The 17,942-nt window shown below is 51.9% G+C and overlaps 1 protein-coding gene across 4 annotated transcripts; it reads right to left on the bottom strand.

Moving 5' to 3' along the window:
- Positions 1-4,450: 4,450 nt before the first annotated feature.
- Positions 4,451-14,732, bottom strand: PUS1 (pseudouridine synthase 1). 4 transcript variants are annotated; one of them, XM_043902140.1, is made up of 6 exons: positions 14,610-14,732; positions 13,637-13,868; positions 10,670-10,807; positions 9,711-9,813; positions 6,330-7,021; positions 4,451-4,766 (listed from the first exon to the last, which is right to left on the bottom strand). In XM_043902140.1, the coding sequence occupies exons 2-6, from the start codon at positions 13,856-13,858 to the stop codon at positions 4,719-4,721; spliced, it is 1,203 nt and encodes a 400-aa protein (XP_043758075.1). In that variant the 5' UTR covers positions 13,859-13,868; positions 14,610-14,732; the 3' UTR covers positions 4,451-4,718. The 4 variants fall into 4 exon arrangements, with proteins under 4 accessions (XP_043758075.1, XP_043758074.1, XP_043758073.1 ...); XM_043902139.1 differs by having other exon boundaries at positions 14,651-14,732; XM_043902138.1 differs by having other exon boundaries at positions 14,177-14,644.
- Between the last annotated feature and the right edge of the window lie 3,210 nt (positions 14,733-17,942).

The raw sequence follows: 17,942 nt of genomic DNA, 5'->3' as shown, positions 1-17,942 counted from the left end.
AAAAAAAAGGATGGAATTTGACATAGACTACAACATAGATGAACCTTGAAAATACTGTAGTAAGTTAAGGAAGTCAGACACAAAGCCCATGTATCATGATTTCATTTATATCAAATTTACAGGGACTTCCCTGGTGGTCCAGTGGTTCAGAATCTGCCTTCCAATGCAGGGGATGCAGGTTCGATCCCTGGGCCGTGAACATGCCGCAGGGCATGCCACAGGGCAACTAAGCCTGTGCAACATGACTAAAGAGCCTGTGCTTGGAAACCAGTGAACCCACATACTCTAGAGCCCGTGTTCTGCAGCAAGAGAAGCCCACTTACCACAACTAGAGAAAGCCCATGTGCCCCAGCAAAGACCCAGCACAGCCAATGTTTATGTGTATATATGAATTTAGGTAGTGCTGACAATTGCACCACTTTGTGTATCTACTAAATACCACTGAATTGTGCACTTTGAAAGGATGAGCTTTGTGGTGCATGAATTATACCTCAGTTACCAATCTATTTTAAAAAAGATTCAGGCTAAAGTGATCCAACTCCTCAGCAAAATGCAGATGCAAATATCACCTCTGATATTAAACACACAGAAAAAGAAAAAAAAAAACAAACTTGACTATAAAAGGGAGACCATAAAGGAGCATAAAAGGGGATAATTAGTTGGATAAAAGAGCAGAGCGGAGTGATTACATGTTTCTTTTACTTTTTAAAACATTTTTGTCATTTTATTTTTGGCTGTGTTGGGTCTTCATTGCTGTGCACTCAGGCTTTAAAAGTGAAAGTTGCTCAGTCCTGTCCAATTCATATAGTCCATGGAATTCTCCAGGCCAGAATACTGGAGTGGGTAGCCTTTCCCTTCTCCAGGGGATCTTCCCAACCCAGGGATCGAACCCAGGTCTCCCACATTGCAGGCAGCTTCTTTACCAACTGAGCCACAAGTAGTGTGAAATTCTCTAATTGTGGAGATGAAGGGGGGCAGGCGCTGATCTGCTACAGAGCACAAGCTGCAGGTTTCTATAGTTGCAGTGCTCAGCTTAGTTGCTCCTCGGCATATGGGATCTTTCCAGACCAGGAAGATTCCCGATTCCCAGACACAGGGATCGAACCTGTGTCCCCTGCATTGGCTGGCAGATTCTTAACCACTGAACCACCAGGAAAGTTCAATTTCGTGTTTCTGAGCACTGATAGGGAGGCCCTTTCAATCTTCACTCCACCTCCCACTTAGTAAATTTGGAAATTTAAAAAACTACACCCCTCAGACTCCTTGGAGGCCAGAGTCCCAGCCCCTCCTACTGGCTGCATCTCTGCAGGAGTGGAGTTACCAGGAGGTGGCTTCCTTGCTGCTCCTGGCTGTACTTGCGGCAGGAGTTGACAAATTTGAGTCTCTCCTATAAGGGAGGTCTAGTTGTGAGTGACTTCTTGACCTGAACCCCCAGCCCTGGACTCAGCTCTGGGCCAGGGATCACACATCTCCAGTCATGGGGCCATTGGTGCCAACAAATGGGAAAAGGGGAGCAAAGGGAAAACGCAGAAATGGCCAACCAAGAGACTGAAGACTTACCTGCAGGGGAGGGATATTTAGGGACTTTGGGTTGATCAAACCTATGCCTCCTGCAATGGAGGCAGAGTCCTAGCCCCTGGACGGCCAGGGAAGTCCCTCCAAACACATATTATTTTAAAATATCACATACCTATGGATCCTCCAAGATGACTGAAATGATTACCCACTAATTGCCTGGAGTCCCACTTTGGAATTGTCTAGTTTGACCCTGAAACCAAGACCATGTAACTTTTCACGGGGAGAACCCCATGATCAGAGCAGTTTTTAGGTTACTTTCTGCCCTGGTGACTTAAAAAGTGACTTACAAAGCCCTATCACAGGTAAAATTAACATGCTTAAAGACAACCCCCAGTATTTCTCCTTCAAGCCCATCCTGTTCTCAATCACCCCACCTGTTAATGGCCCAGCTCATCAATTCATCAGACACAAGGCCCAAGTCAGCATTAAACCCTCCCTCCTGTCCCAGTAGTCCAGGGACCACCTGCAGTGACCCAAAGGCACACCTCCCTCGGCCTCTCCCCAGCCACAGTGCCTCCCCCACTGCCAGTCTTCCTGATTCTACTGCCCAACTCCATCTGTTCTCCCAAATGGAATAGCCCCTCAAAGAGATCCACCCCATTGTGCACATGGGTGTGCAACACACACATATATCACATGCACACATAGGTATCTGTGCACACACAGCTATCTGTGCACAAACATCACCTACACTTATATATGACATAAATACACATGTATAGACCACTTGCACACCACACGTGCATACACATGGGTAAACACATACCACACAGCACATGAATGTCTGCATCTCAGATGACACATGTACCCACACAGGCCCAACACACACACATACCACTTCTCCACTTGAAAGCTCCTGGGTCTCCGCTGGCAAAGTAATCCTCAAAATTCTCCAAGCCAGACTTCAACAGTACGTGAACCATGAACTTCCAGATGTTCAAGTTGGAATCAGGAAAGGCAGAGGAATCAGAGATCAAATTGCCAACATCCGTTGGATCATCGAAAAAGCAAGAGTTCCTGAAAAACATCTGCTTTATTGACTATGCCAAAGCCTTTGACTGTGTGGATCACAACAAACTGGGGAAAATTCTTAAAGAGATGGGAATACCAGACCACCTGACCTGCCTCCTGAGAAATCTGTATGCAGGTCGAGAAGTAACAGTTAGAACTGGACATGGAACAACAGACTGGTTCCAGATTGGGAAAGAAGTACGTCAAGGCTGTATATTGTCACCCTGCTTATTTAACTTATATGCAGAGTATGTCATGAGAAATGCAGGCGTGGATGAAAGACAAGTTGGAATCAAGATTGCTGGGAGAAATTGATAACCTCAGACATGCAGATGACACCACTCTTATGGCAGAAAACAAACAAGAACTAAAGAGTCTGTCGATGAAAGTGCAAGAGAAGAGTGAAAAAGTTGGCTTAAAACTCAACATTCAGGAAACTAAGATCATGGCGTCTAGTCCCATCACTTCATGGCAAATAGATTGGGAAACAATGGAAACAGTAACAGACTTTATTTTTGGAGGCTCTCAAATCACTACAGACGGTGACTACAGCCATGAAATTAAAAGACGCTTGCTCCTTGGCAGAAAAGTTATGACCAACCTAGACAGCATATTAAAAAGCAGAGACATTGCTTTGCCAACAAAGGTCCATCTAGTCAAAGCTGTGGTTTTTCCAGTAGTCATGTATGGATGTGAGAGTTTGGACTATAAAGAAAACTGAGCACTGAAGAACTGATGCTTTTGAACTATGGTGTTGGAGAAGACTTGAGAGTCTCTTGGACTGCAAGGAGATCCAACCAGTCCATCCTAAAGGAAATCAGTCCTGAATATTCATTGGAAGGACTGATGCTGAAGCTGAAACGCCAATATTTTGGCCACCTGATGTGAAGAACTGACTCATTGGAAAAGACCTTAATTCTGGGAAAGACTGAAAGCAGGAGAAGGGGACAGAGGATGAGATGGTTGGATGGCATCACCAACTTGATGGACATGAGTTTTCGTAAGTTCCAGGAGTTGGTGATGGACAGGAAGCCTGGCATGCTGCAGTCTGTGGGGTCGCAAAGAATCAGACACAACTGAGCAACTGGACTGAAATGAACTTCTGCTGCTACTCAGCGACTGCCACCTCCTGACCCTCTCTTCCTTGCTGACAGAACATCACTGTTCTTCTGCAGGGCACCACTTAAAAAGCATTCCCTGCCTCCCTTGCAGCTATGGAAGACCACATGACACACTTCTAGCCAATTATGGGATGCAGTTGCTGGCAGGAGAGCTTGCTAAGGGATAGGTTCAACAATGTGCCCCTTCCTTCTGCCCTCAGCCCTCCCACCTGGGTCTCATGCTTCTTCCTTAAGTGTGGAACATGCCAGGGATGGATGGATCCAGATGAAAGCTATATGCAGGGGGCCAGGTGGACACACAGAAAGAACCCATGTTCTCTGGCGCTGGGGACTGCTCTGCATGGCCCAACAGTCGCCCTGTTCTCTTCTTGTCTGTGCATCTCTCCAGGCCACCGAGCCCCATCCTGAGAACCTAAATGCCCATCCTGCCAAGAGCGTCCCGCCCACTCCGGCCTCTACCAGCTTGCCTGCCCGCACATGCGCACTGACTAACCCACTCTTCTCACAGCTCAGAGTGGAGGCAGAGCCAGGCCTGTCACTAACACAGCACATACCGTCTCTCTCCATGAAAGACCCACAGAAAAGACCAAGAAAAAAGTCAAAGAAGTATCTTAAGTGGGAATTCCCTGGTGGTCCAGTCCTTAGGCCTCTGCAGGGAGCCCAGCTTCAATCCCTGGTTGGGGAACTAAGAATCCCACATGCCCAGCGCCCCAGCTCAAAAATGAACACAAGTGACTAAGCCAAGTTTGTACTTATTTAATAAGAAAATCGCTTCTTTAAAAAAATAAGTCTTTACATGCTCAGGTGTGTGTAGTCAACGTGTTGAGCTGAAAATAGATTTGCAGCAGGTTCTCCCTGTGAGGAAAACTCAGAATGATGCAGGTCTCAAGACCCTGAGGTGAAGAGGGCACGCGTGGGGGCTCTCCCATCTGGCGAAGGCACGCAGCCAACAGCAGGCTGGCAGGTCCGACACGTGTCATGGGCCACTTCCAAGACGCTCCCGGGGCCTCAGTCACTGTCCCCGACCCCGTCACTGCCTTCCAGGGAGCTGGGGGCCTGCAAGGCAACAGCACACAGGAGACAGCCGTGAGGAACCAAGCTGTTCAGGGACAGGCACTTCCTCCCAGGGTGGAGGTCAGGCTGCCCTGACCTGCCTGAGGCGTGACCTGCCTGACTCCATGTCTCTCCCAACTGGTTCAAGAACCTGTCTTAAGACTGGGAAAGCCAGGGGCTGGGAATAAGAAGGGAGGTCTTCACTGGGCTCCTTCAAATGTCCAGAGGCCACCACTGCAGAACCCTGGGAACATAAATCTGGACCACTGCAAAGCTGGACAAGTACAAGCCCCTCAGCAGTATGTACAGATGGCAAATGGCCAGAGACCTCTATTCACAGAATCAAGCAGAGGGCAAGCCTGGCCCCAGGTCCTATCTGTACATATGCTTGACTTGGCCTCATGGTGCTTGGGAAAACTGATAACCATCTACCATCAAAGGGTAGAAGTGCAACCCAAAGTACATAAATAAAGGGTAGAATATTTCATATAAAATCCTGGAATGCTAGTTTCTCCGGAAAAAAAAAATGTAAGCTCTGACAACACTTGGGCCCACCTCCCTTGGCTGAACCGACCGCACCTGCCCCTTCAGGTGGAGCAAGAGCTCTCCTGTTGGCTACAGTCTCCACCAAGCCCTATTGCCTCCTGACACTGCATGCTACTTACCATCTGACCTGCACGCCTGCTTTCTTTACACTGGGCCCACCCTGCTTACTTCCCTTCCCTGGATGCACCTGAGTTTACAAGCCCAGCTGTGGAGGAAGGACAGTGTCTTTCTGGATATCTAGAACGTGGGAAGAAATCTCCCATAGCTCCAGGTGGGGATCTCACCCTCTGACTGCCTGCTGGGCCACCACGAGAGAACATGGGCTTTGGGGACCTCCCTCACTGTAGGATAAAGAATTGAGAACTAAAGTTAAAATGTTAACTTTTAGCTCCAGCACCTTAAATCATGGATGTTCTCCTTCTAACATAAGGTTGGTAGTTACATAACAGATGAGTCACACTTGGAGCCAGGGCCCTGGGAGGTACTGACAGCAAGCCTGGCTCCCTTGCTTGCTGAGCAGAGCGGCCTGATTGGGAGCTGGGCCAAAATGCAGGGTCTGCACCAGCCTGCATTCCCCCGCAGATGGAGGGCAGTACCGTATGCCTGGACAGGAACACCACCCTGGGCGAGGAGAACACCGCTGGGCTGCTCAGTGTCCTGGGCCCAAGCAATCCCACGTTCTGGAGTCAGACACATGCGCACCGACCAAGTGCGTGAGCCAGAGAAGGACGTCCCAGTGTCACCTCCCTCTCACACTTGGGAAGATGGGCCACTGAGCGTGTCCCTCACCCAGGGTCACCAAGCACAGAGCAGATGAGCCAGCCACCAGAACCTCTGCCCTGGCCTTTGCTCCTGCCACTGCTTTGACCCTGGAGGAATGACGCAGCTCTTGGCACCTACCCTTGCTCATCTATAGAATGGGCGCAATCAATGACAGGTGTGGACGAGCGCCTGGCTGAGCTCCTGGGAAGGCCGGCGCCAGCCCCCATGGTCCCCGTGGTCCCTAGCCCCCAGCCCCACCTTGATGCCCAGGCCAGCGGCAGCGTGGGCAGTGGCGCTGAAGTTGTGCATCGGCAGGGTACTCAGCCACTGGGCCATGGACCTCTCCTGGCGCTCGGTGCTAATGATTGTGGGGTAAATGTGCTGCTCCTTGAAGGCCGTGACCTCTGCCTCCTCCCGCGCCCAGTCCAGTGGCTCGTGCAGCCCGTCGTGGCCAAAGCGCTGGTTGTACTTCTCGAAGTGCACCCGCTCCAGGACCAGGCCGAGCCCCGGCGCCTTGGGCACGTCCACCTTGGCCTCGCCCCAGCAGCGCTCCAGCACACTCTCAGGCGCATAGCCCTTGACGATGGCCACCACCAGCCCCACCATCTTCCTGATCTGGTGCGTCATGAAGCTCTGGCCCTTGACCTTGATCACAGCGAACTCCATGCCCTCACGCACAAAGGGCTCCTCACAGAACATGTCGAGGATGTAACGCCGGGCGCTGGGCTCGTGAGGCCCCTTCTGGGAGGTGAAGTTGTGGAAGTTGTGGGTGCCCTTGTAGCAGGCCAGGAGCCGGTTCACATGCCCCAGTGTCTCTGCGCTCAGCCTGTACGTCTCATCCTGCGAGTCGTGATCCTTGTGGGCAAAGGCAAACGTGGGCAGCATGTAGAAGTAGGTCCTGGCGTCGCACTTGTTCTTGGAGTTGAAGCCGCCCGTGACCCTCTTCAGTCCTGGAGGCAGAGGAAGCGATGAGGACAGACTGATGACACCCATGACCAGCTCTGAGCGCTAGCACCTGGCCTCCCAAACCCAGATGAGCCCGAGGGGGACCCAGCTCCATGTGCTAAACACTCAGTCCACCAGACACTCCATCTCAGAGCCAAACCAACCAGTACAGTCAACTCTTAAGCATCTGTCAGAACCCAGGGTCGGCCAAGGTGCTGGACATCCTGCTCTCGCCTCTCGGATCCCAGGGGGACCCAGCACAGGGGGACCAGTTGCCATGGAGACCAAAGCACCAGCTGGTGTCCCTGACTCAGAACCCATGGCTCAGAAGCCATCCTGCAGGTGAGGCCAGGGGCAGCATTGTGATCAACAGCAAAAGAAACTTAAAAAGCCCAGCAATAGGAAAGCCATCAGTGGCTCCTAGACATCTGCAGGATGAAATGGGAGGCAGGCCCGCAGGGCAGGTGGCACGTCACCTGGACCGGAGGCCTCTGGCTGAGGGCTCACTGCACTGGCAGGAGCTCCAAATATATTTAACTGTTCAGTGAAAAAAAAAAAAGCAAAATGGGGCTTCCCTGGTGGTACAGTGGATAAAAATCCATCTGCCAATGCAGGGGACATGGGTTCGATCCCTGGTCTGGAAAGATCCCACATGTTTCAGGACAGCTAAGCTCGTGCACCACAACTACTGAGTCTGAGCACCTACAGCCTGTGCTCTCAACAAAAGAAGCCGCCGCAATGAGAAGCCTGTGCACTGCAATTAAAAGTGTAGTGCCCACTTGCCACAACTAGAGAAAGCCCTCGCAGCAGTGAAGACCCAGAGGGACAACAACAACAAAAAATAAATTATAAACAAAAAAGAAAGAAAAGCAAAATGGAGAACTACAGGAAGGGGAATTCTTTTTGTGACAGGAATACATATATAGAGATTATGTCTATATTTGTACAGAAAATTTCTACAAGGATGGTGAGAACTGTTGGTAGAGATGGTTTCTGGGAGCTGGGGACCAGAGAGTCCCCCGTGGCCTGGATGCTCCCTGCTGCATGGCTGTCCTCATGCTGAAGGCACAACCAAGTTGCAAGGAGTCAGCCTCACAAGGAGCCTGACTTAAAGGCCAACTTTGGCTTCAGATATCAAGGGGTGAGTCGATGCCCCCCCGAACAGCCCTCCACAGCAGCCAGTGCCTCCAAGCTGCCCCTGCCCCTCCACCCGCCACTGCCAGTTCAAGGCTGCACCTGCCCTGTGCTCTCCACCACCTGTTTCTGCTGTTATGTTTGATTTGGGGTAATCTTATTTTTGTTGTCTGTCTTGCTTTAAGAATTCATCTTGGTCGACACTGAGCACCACAAGTATGCTTCAGCACGTAATTTCCATTGTGTGGAACATAACCGCCAAGAGGCTGGGGGAGGGGGCAGTGGAGCATACAGCTGGGCTGCTAATGGTCGTGTGGTGTCATGTTATAGAGGCAGTGTCAACAGCTGCGACTGTGCATAGGGTTTGGTATTGTTTTAGCAAAACTGGGGAATAACCCATGGCAAACATTAGAATATTCCCTGGGGAAATGACTGTTAAGAAGCATCAAATGGGACTTTAAGAGGACTGGCTCTAAAAGGAGGTTTTCAAGAGGGATTACCCTACCAGGGAGAGAAAGACCACAGTGTAATAAAAACAAAACTATGTTATACTAGAAGTAAATTCAGGCTTCCCTGGAGCCTCAATGGTGAAGAATCCACCTGCCAATGCAGGAGACACAGATTTGATCCCTGGATCAGGAAGATCCCCTGGAGAAGGACATGGTAACCCACTCCAGAATTCTTACCTAGAAAATACCATGGACAGATGAGCCTGGCGGGCTACAGTCCATGTGGTTGCAAAGAGTCAAGACATGACTTCTGTGGCCCTCTGGCCCTCTGCAGAAAAAGTTTGCCAACTCTTGCTTTAAATTTAAACCCCAAAGCAATCACTTAAAAAAACAAACAAAAAAAAAACCTATAGCGAGTCATAGCATTAACTAACCAAATTGCTCCTTTCTCCAGGGGAAATTCCCAATCCAGGTATCAAACTCAGGTCTCCCACTTTGCAGGCAGACTCTTTACCAGCTGAGCCAAAAGGAAGCCCAAAGTGATAATTAAAAGCAATTATAAGAAACATCAATTAATCCAAAAGGAGTGACAAACAGAGGAGGGGATCAAAGTAACAGATGGGACAGAGAGAAACAGGAGGCAAGAAGATCTACGCCCAGCCATCCCAGCACACATTATAATAATTATTAACACCAATGGCATATATACGCCACCTAAAAGGCAGACAGTCAGACTGGATTTAAAAAAAAAAAAGAAAAGGTCCTAGAAATCCCATTATCAGGCCTATTACAAAAGGGAATAATTGCCCCTGTTTTAATTTGATCAAATCCAGACTTTTATACCCAAGCATTTGGTTAAAACAAGGCACATGTAGTGCCAAAGTGCTGCACCGAAGGCCTGAGTCTGTCTGTCTGGCTGTGCCCCTTCCTGAAGGAGACACGAGTCCTGAATCCTTTTCTGTAACTGACGTACAGCCACTGCAACCAACCGCTAAGGAACTGCTCTGTTGTCTTATCTCCACAATAGAGAAACTCAGCGAGAAAAGAAGTTGTGTGTCCCTGTTGGGACCGGCCACCACCTGGTGCGCAGCCCCGGTGACACATGGCTTACCCAGAATCCGAATGTGAGACGGAAGGTGGCTGTTGATCTTTTCTAAAATGTCATCAATCAGCCACACCTTCAGGGACACGACCTGGCCGGCCGCAGACACGCCCTGCAAAGGAAGCAGACGTGGGAGGGCCAGCTGGGCCTTGCACTTGGAGCACGACGCTCGGCACGCTGGTCTCTTCAGCAGAAGGACCACGCACACGCTGCGTCTTTCCACGGAGGAATTCTGCTTCTAGAAATGCATCTGAAGGGAATAATCAGAGACGAGAACAGTGCTCTGTATACCAAGGGAGTGAATGCTGTGCCACTCATAAAACATTACAAGTGAACTTTGAAGCTCAACAGAACATAAAGCTAGGGAACAAATCTATGACATCCTGCAGATAGGAGATAAAGTCCCACCTTTGACGTGATTCTCCAAAACTTAGGAAAAAAAGAAAATGCAAGTTAGATGACAAAACTCCAGGGCAGAGCAAGGAAGAGGTAACCATCTGAGTTGCAATAGCAGGAATCCTTTGGGGATAGGGCGCTGGTTACATAACTGATCGAGCTCTGTGCTCAGGATGAGTGCAGTAACCATTTGTGTATTACACCTCTGCGGCCGCATGGTCCTGTTTGTATCATGAGCCTGAGATGGATGGATCTAAGGCAGATGTCGTGGCCACTGTGCCACTCACAGGAGCAGCCAAAGAGAAAGAATAGACAGGATATCAGGCCCTGTGGCCCCAAGCACCTAGGTCTGGCCACACCTGAGCCGGAAATGCCCCAGCTTCTTGGTCGCATGAGGCAACAAATTTCTTTCCACTTAGGCTAGCTTGATCTGTGCATCTGTCACTTGTGACCAAGAGAATCTTGAGAGATAGAGACACTAAGAGGGAAAGTGGGACAAGGACAAACACAAACCACAGACGGGCAGCTTCAGTACTGCTCACACCTGCCGGGGATGTGGGGACAGCACCTACCTTGTCCGTCCGGGCACAGCGCTGGAAAGACATCTTCCGCATGTCCTCCCCGTGATTCTCAGGGATACAGCCCGAGCGTACCAGGGCCGACACCAGGTCATCTTCGATGGTCTTGAATTTCGAGGACCCAACATTCCTCTGAGGAAAAGAGAAGAAAAATTGTTTCTTCCGAGTCACTACCTACCGTAAGGGGCCCCAGGCCGGGGCTGGTCCAGGGAGGGGCATGTGTGGTGTGCCCACACCCGTGGGCACGGAGAGACCCTGCAGCTCATCCCCTGACCTAGAGAAGTAGGAAAGCCACCTGTGGGTCCCCACAGTCCTAGAAATTTCCAACCCTGGGCAGCCAACATTGGCCTCACCTGAGACAACATTTCCCTCTACCTAGTCGGATATTAAAAGACTCTTGCTCCTTGGAAGAAAAGCCATGACAAACCTAGACAGCATATTAAAAAGCAGAGATATCTCTGCCAACAAAGGTCTGTCTAGTCAAAGCTATGGCTTTTCCAGTAGTCATGTATGGATATGAGAGCTGGACCATGAAGAAGGCTAAGCTCCGAAGAACTGATGCTTTTGAACTGTGATGCTGGAGAAGACTTCTTTCTTAACTTTAAAATTTCCTGATGGGTTTAGTTTGTGAATAAAAAAGAAAAAAAATGAACAAAGTGTTCACAGTAATTATCAAGGCAAAGTCAACTCTAACACAGTTTCTCTGTAATGTCATGAGCATGTCAGCGACACCACCAGGCCAGCGCACAGTTGATGGCAGTTGTGTGCTGGCTCAGACATCACCCCTACAGCTGCTACTGTTACCAGAAGTCCTCAAGTTGTAGGGTCAGTGCCTGGGGCCCAAGCTCTTTACCAGCCGCAGCTCTCTCTTCTGGAGCTGAGTAGGGGAGGCAAGTGGCAGGACCCCAGGAGACCCCAGTCTGCACTGTACACACCCGCTGGGCTCATGGGTCCAGGGCTGCCCTCTGGGGTCGAGGGAGTGAGCAATACTGCTGTGGTGGGGATGGGGCAACCCCACCAGGGCTGGGTGGAGAAGACTTTTGAAAGTCCCTTGGACAGCAAGAAGATCAAACCAGTCAACCTAAAGGAAATCAATCCTGAATATTCTTTGGAAACAAGCTCCAACACTTTGGCCACCTGATGCAAAGAGCCGCCTCACTGGAAAAGACCCCGATGCTGGGAAAGATTGAGGGCATGAGGAGAAGGGAGTGACAGAGGATGAGATGGTTGGATAGCATTCCTGACTCAGTGGATGTGAGCAAACTCCAGGAGATAGTGAAGGACAGGGGAGCCTGGCATGCTGCAGTCCTTGGGGTCACGAAGAGTCAGACACAACTGAATAACAAGTCAGATATGAGACCAGTACCCTCCTGCTTAAGACCCATCTGTCTGCAGCACCCAGCCAAAGAGGGACTCGTCTCCCTCATCACCCTAGGGAATCCCCTCCCCCAGCAACCTAGGGTACCCCCCCTCCACCACCTCAGGTCCTGAGCACGCCCTCCTGCATCACTACAGGGAGGCAGGCCCCCCTGCTAAAGATGGAAGCCACCCCAGGGTACGATCAGCATCTAGTGGGTGCAGATGGGAATGTGCTATTGGTGAGGGATGCAGTGTAACCCCAGTCCAGTCCTGCAGGATCCCGTGACATTGGTGAGATCACCACCCTGACATTCTCAAAGAAAACCTTTGACAAGGAAGGGACACAGTCCTACAAGCACTTCGTCAAGGCTCATCACAGTGGGAAGGTTCTTCCCAAAGTCCACCTTACAGTTTCCATGGCACCATAAGCCAATCACTCAGCAAGAAGCTGTAAATGCTCCTCCAGTGATTGGCATAGATATTAGGAAACAGGGATAACAACGCTTCCACATATCCCACGGTGTCCTGTCACCATGTGGGATACTGTCACTCTCCACCCTTCATTCATTCTCCTAACGAGGAAACTGAGGCAAACTGAATATGATGAGACATGACAAAATTCTCAAGCCAGCGATAAGGCAACAACACATGTGATCAAAGTCACCCTCAAAAAAGCATTTAAGTAACCACAAAGAGCAGCGGAGGTGGTTAGCCTGTTCCACTATGTGGGACCGAAGCACTGTTTTCACCCACTGTCACAGTCTGCCAGTGGTCATCAAATTGGGTTCATGGGTGCAACCTTATACTTTAAAGAAAATAATGAAATAGGAAATGAAGTAGCTCATTACTACTGTTATTCACAGTAAAGGCTACCACAGCCCTTGGTAAGGTTGGGCATCGTTTTCTTAAACTTCTGCTTGAGTTAGATACTTTACACAGCATGAATTACTCCCTGGGAGTCAAGCTTAAAGACGTTTACAGAACAAGAAACCAAAGTCTAAGAGCCACAGAGCTGACCACAAGGAACAAGAAGAAAACCCACGTGCATCTGTCGGGGCACCCAGACCCTTCTGCTTTTCAGGAAAGGACTGCATGGTGGGGCTGGGCAGGGAATTCTCATGTGCCCATGTACCTGCAAACTGTCACCTTCATGACTCTGACAAAGAGAAACAGCAGCCTCTTCTGAGCATCCCCGGCACTGTCCCAATCCTAGCAAACAGCATCAGTCAGCCTAATAATGACTCTTCATGCCAGTACTGTGATCTTAAAGAAGAGGAAGCGAGGCACGGAGAGCTCCAGTCACTTGCCCGAGGCCACAATGCTTGGTCATCAGCAGGCCTAGTACCTTACTCACCTTAGGAGGCTTGTGAACACCCCCCACAAGTATCCAAGCAATGTATTAGATGACACAAGTCTCAAAGCTGCTTCCATTTGATTCTTACTTGATGGAAACCACCCAATAGAATAGGTGAAGAATGAGACCTCGCTTTCTGCCATTTCCTGAGATGGCTCACAGGGCAAATGTCACTCTGAGGTCCCTGCCCCAAGCACACGGTGGCCTTGAGAGGTCAGAGCTGCCCAGGCCCCTCAGGGCGCCCTCACCTGCATGCCGTGGTAGCCCTTCCCAGAATAAGCCATAAGCAGCACGATCTTCCGCTTGGGCAGCTTCCTCTGCTGCTCCCCATCCTCACTGCTCTTGAGCTTCTTCGCCTGCTGCTCTGTTTCCTCCCAGATCCTGGTGGGACCCTGCCAGCCACTCCGGGCCTTCTTGTTCTGCTCCTGTTTGGTTCCCACAGGCATGGGGGCCTCCCCGTTCCCGGCCATCGGGTGCAAACTGAAAAGACATGGTTGGGGGGTAGGGTGCGGGGCGGTGAGCAACACAGAAGGAAACACAGTGAAAGAGTGACCGTGGCAGCATGGGCCGGTAAACACCCTGGGCTGACCACCGCGGCGTCCAAACCCCAGCTGGGCCCTAACTGTAGATCTTGCCCAACCACTAACTTGGCCTCGTTTCACTGTCCGAGAAATGGAGCAGTGACAGCACTTAACGCGATCAGGGCTTGGCGCTCGCCGGGCATGCAGTCGGGCTCAGTGGGGGTCAGCGTGCTACCCCAGGGTCACAGACAAGTGCACCGTCATTACCAAAGGAGGCGCGGTCCCAGGTGCGGGGTCCACGGTCCGCAGGCTCTCCTCAGGGCCCAGGCCGCCGCCCGCAGGCCGGGGAGCCCCATACAGTGCAGGGAGTGGCGGGGGTGAGGGGGCACGCGCCCGACCCCTGATCTCCCCCGGGACGCACCCTCCCAGGCCCTTTAAATCCCTGACCTCCCCGGGGCCCCTACACACCAGCCCACCCCTCCCGAACTCCCCGCCACCCTCGCCACGCTCCAGCCCCGCCCCTTCTGAACTCTAACCTTCCTGGGACCCTCTCCCGCTCCAGCCCCGCCCGCGGATAACCTCAGACTTCCTGACCCCCAGGCTGACCTCTGACCTCCCTAGTCCCTCCTGCTCCCCCTTCGTCCTCTCGCCCCGCCCAGCCGGCTCTCCCTCGGGAGTCGGGGAGACCCCGGCCACCTACGCCGGGACCAGTGGGGCACTCCCTGACCCGGCCCCACTCACGGAGCCGCGGACTGAGCCCGAACCTGACCACGTGGGAGAAGGCGGAAGTAGAGAGCACTGCCGGACGGCGGCCGGACGTGGACAAAAGTCCTTCTGGGAGAGGCGGGTCGAGGCGGCTCGAGGCGGCTTAGGGCGGAGCTTGGTGTCGGGGGGCGGGACTGGGCGTGGCTTAGGGGCGGGGTCTGGAGCCTGGAGCCAGGTTCGCCGCCGCCGCCGCCGACTCCCGGTCGGTTCGTGGCACTGTGAATGCACCATTTTAGAGCGAACGAATTATCCTCGCAGCTAACGCTCCCAGGCGCTGCTCCGTGTTACACGTGTCAGTTCATTCAGTCCTTTCGCCCATCCTAAGGAGCAAGCACCATAGGATCTCCTCGTTACTGAAGAGGGACCCGAGGGACAAAGAGGCTGAGCCCCTTGCCTGAAGTTTCACAGCAGCAAGCCCTGGCATCTGGAATGAGAGCCTCTTTCAACAGCGTGCAGACCAGCGCCTTCCCACAAACCTGTCCTAAGATAGCACTTGCCATGTGCCACGTGCTGCTCTAGTGGCTTGGATGCATGTTAGCTTCTTCAATCCTCATGAAACCTTGAGGAAGGTTTTCTTGTCCCCATTTTACACTGAGAGGCCCCGAAATCCAAGGGAGAGAGTGAGTCATGTTGAGGCTCCAGGGAGTGATGACCTCCTGGGAACTGGTGGAAGACAGTTGGGAAAGTCATCCATGCGTGGGGTTTGGAAGACTATGGGTGGGTGGAATGAGCAACAGAACCCACAGAAGGTGGAAGGAAGTCTGCTGAAGGCATGGGACTCAGATCTCCCTGAGTGGGTTACTTGGTCAGCAGCTATTTACTGAGCACCTGCTAGGTTACTGGTGCCTCCAGAGGCTGGGAACAGATGAGGAGCAGAACCCCTGTCCACAGGAAGCTCCCATTCCTGGGGGGACAGGTCATAACAAACCAACAGTCAGAGAGTATGTGATCAAGTAGTAAATGCCTAGTGAAGAATGACTCAGAAGTACTGACACATGCTACATCGGGGGTACCTGAGAACACGTTCAGCGGGAGAAGCCACTCCGGCCTTCTTATCCTGCTCCTGCTTGGTCCCCGTGGACATGGGGGCCTCCACATGCAAAAGGCCATATCTTGCGTGGCTCCATGTGTGGTTGATCCCTTAACAATGCAGGGCTGAGTATGCAGCTCCACTTATACGGGGTTTGTGTCACTAAATCCGAACTGCAGTATGACTCAGTCTGCCAGTGGTTGAATCCACAGATGTGTAACCATGGATACGGAGAGCTAACTGTCCAGTTATATGTGGATTTCCAAACTGCTTGAGGGGTCTGTGACCCTAACCACCGTGTTGTTCATGGGTCAACTCTATGTGAAATGTCCAGAACAAGCAAATCCACAAAGAAAGAAAGTAGATCCGTGACTGCTGACAAGGATTCTTTCGTGGATCAAACTCTACTCAGCCTCCTCCTCTGCACACAAGTCAGACCTGGTTGGACAAGAGCTCAGGCAGATGGGAGGGGACAGCTGACTTGTGCTAAACAACGCCCGCCCCCCCCCCCCCCCATGGCCCCAGGACAGCCCATCCCTCTGGGGGAAGGGAAGAAAGAGCGGTACCAGGGTTCCAGGCATGAGTAAAGGTCAAGGTCATGTGTGGTCTGAGGAACTCAAGTGGCTGAGTGGCCTTGAGAAACAGCAGAGCACCTTCACACAGAGCCCCCCACCCCCACCCCTCACCATAGACAGAGACTCATTGTCAGGGGCCAGTTCTTTCCGGCTCTCAGCCTCTGCAGCTCCGGAGGCGTGGGCCCCGCTCTGGCACTTGCAGATGGACACAGGGGCCCAGGCTGAGCTGTTCATGTGAGCACACGACCTGGGCAACTGTGATGGCTGAAACGGCAGAGGAACCAGAGCTGCTGAGGAGAGCTGTTGAAACTCAATGATGGGGACTTTGGGTTGTGTCCTGGAGATCAGTCAGCCTCTCCCTGCCTGAGTGAACCAAGAAGCCCACTGTACTGGAACAGAAACCCCGGGCTGGGTGAGGGCAGGCTCAGGGGCAGGTCCAAGACGGCGAGTTGTGCCTGGGGGCGGGGGGCCCGAGTCAACAGGCGGGGACCATAGAAACCTGGGGCCCTGCCCTCGGGTCCTGCGTCAGGTGAGACAGAACGAAAGGAAAAGCCCACCGAGGCGGCTTCCTGCAAACCGGCCACGCCTGCTCTTTCATCCGGACGCCAGCAGCTCTGATCTCGCCATCTCTGACCTATGGAGTGCACACTGAAGCCTGTGAGGTTGGGATAGGTGCCCAGGGGGCAGTTTGAAGTGGGACAGGCCCCTGAGTGGGGCCTCCTGGCTGAGGGTCCCTGTGAGCATGCCAGGAACGTGCAACGCAAGGTCTGCAGAAAGCAAGCAGGCAGCCAGCCCCTCCTGTGTGCTTGCTGCATCCCGAGGCCCGGCCAGTTCTCCTGGGCCCCCCTTCATGTCACGCTCCTGCACAGGGAAGTTTGTAGCAGCTTCACCCATAAACACTGAGAAGCCAGAGGGCATCCTTTGGTAGGCGAACAGATAAATAAACTGGGTAACTCCAGACGGGGGTATCATTCAGCACTGAAAAGAAATGAGCCATCAAGCCATGAAAAGACATGAAGAAGCCACTCTGAGTAAACGACACACGGTATGATTCCAGCATTCTGGAAGAGGCAAAATTATGGAGACAGTAAAGGGACGGGGACTGACGTCGGTGGAATGAACACAGTGCAGATTTTTCAGGGCAGTGAAATGATACTGAAATGGTACATCACTGTACACGTGTCCAAACCCACAGCATGTGCACCAAGAGTGAATCACAACATAAACCGTGGACTCTGGGTGATGATGTGTTGATGTCGGTTCAACAGTGGTAACAGATGAATCTCACCCATGCAAGTTATTAATGGGGCAGCGAAGGCGGCAGAAGGGGAGAGGGAGTAGTGTGTGCGAGCTCTCTGTACTTCTTGCACACTGTTTCTGTGAATCTAAAACTGCTATAAGAAATGAAGTCTATTAAACATGACAACAAAATGCCATGGTTGTCTTAATCCTCTTTTGGCGTTTCTAACATACGGGGGAGCCCCACACAACGGAAGGGGCTGCCTCTCCACCAGCACGACCCTTCCTGTCTACAGAGAAGGGAGCACGCGCTCCAGGAAGCCAGACTGGAGCAGCCCTGCTGGGACCCGGCCTTTTGGGGCCCCACCTTCCACTTCCTCTTAACGCTACCTTTCCACGAACTTTCGTCTCACATTGTGGTTAG

The sequence above is a fragment of the Cervus elaphus genome, chromosome 5, assembly GCF_910594005.1.
Source record: "Cervus elaphus chromosome 5, mCerEla1.1, whole genome shotgun sequence".
Lineage (NCBI taxonomy): Eukaryota > Metazoa > Chordata > Mammalia > Artiodactyla > Cervidae > Cervus > Cervus elaphus.
The sequence above is the reverse complement of the archived record's forward strand: the minus strand, read 5'-3'. Positions and strand labels throughout refer to the sequence as shown.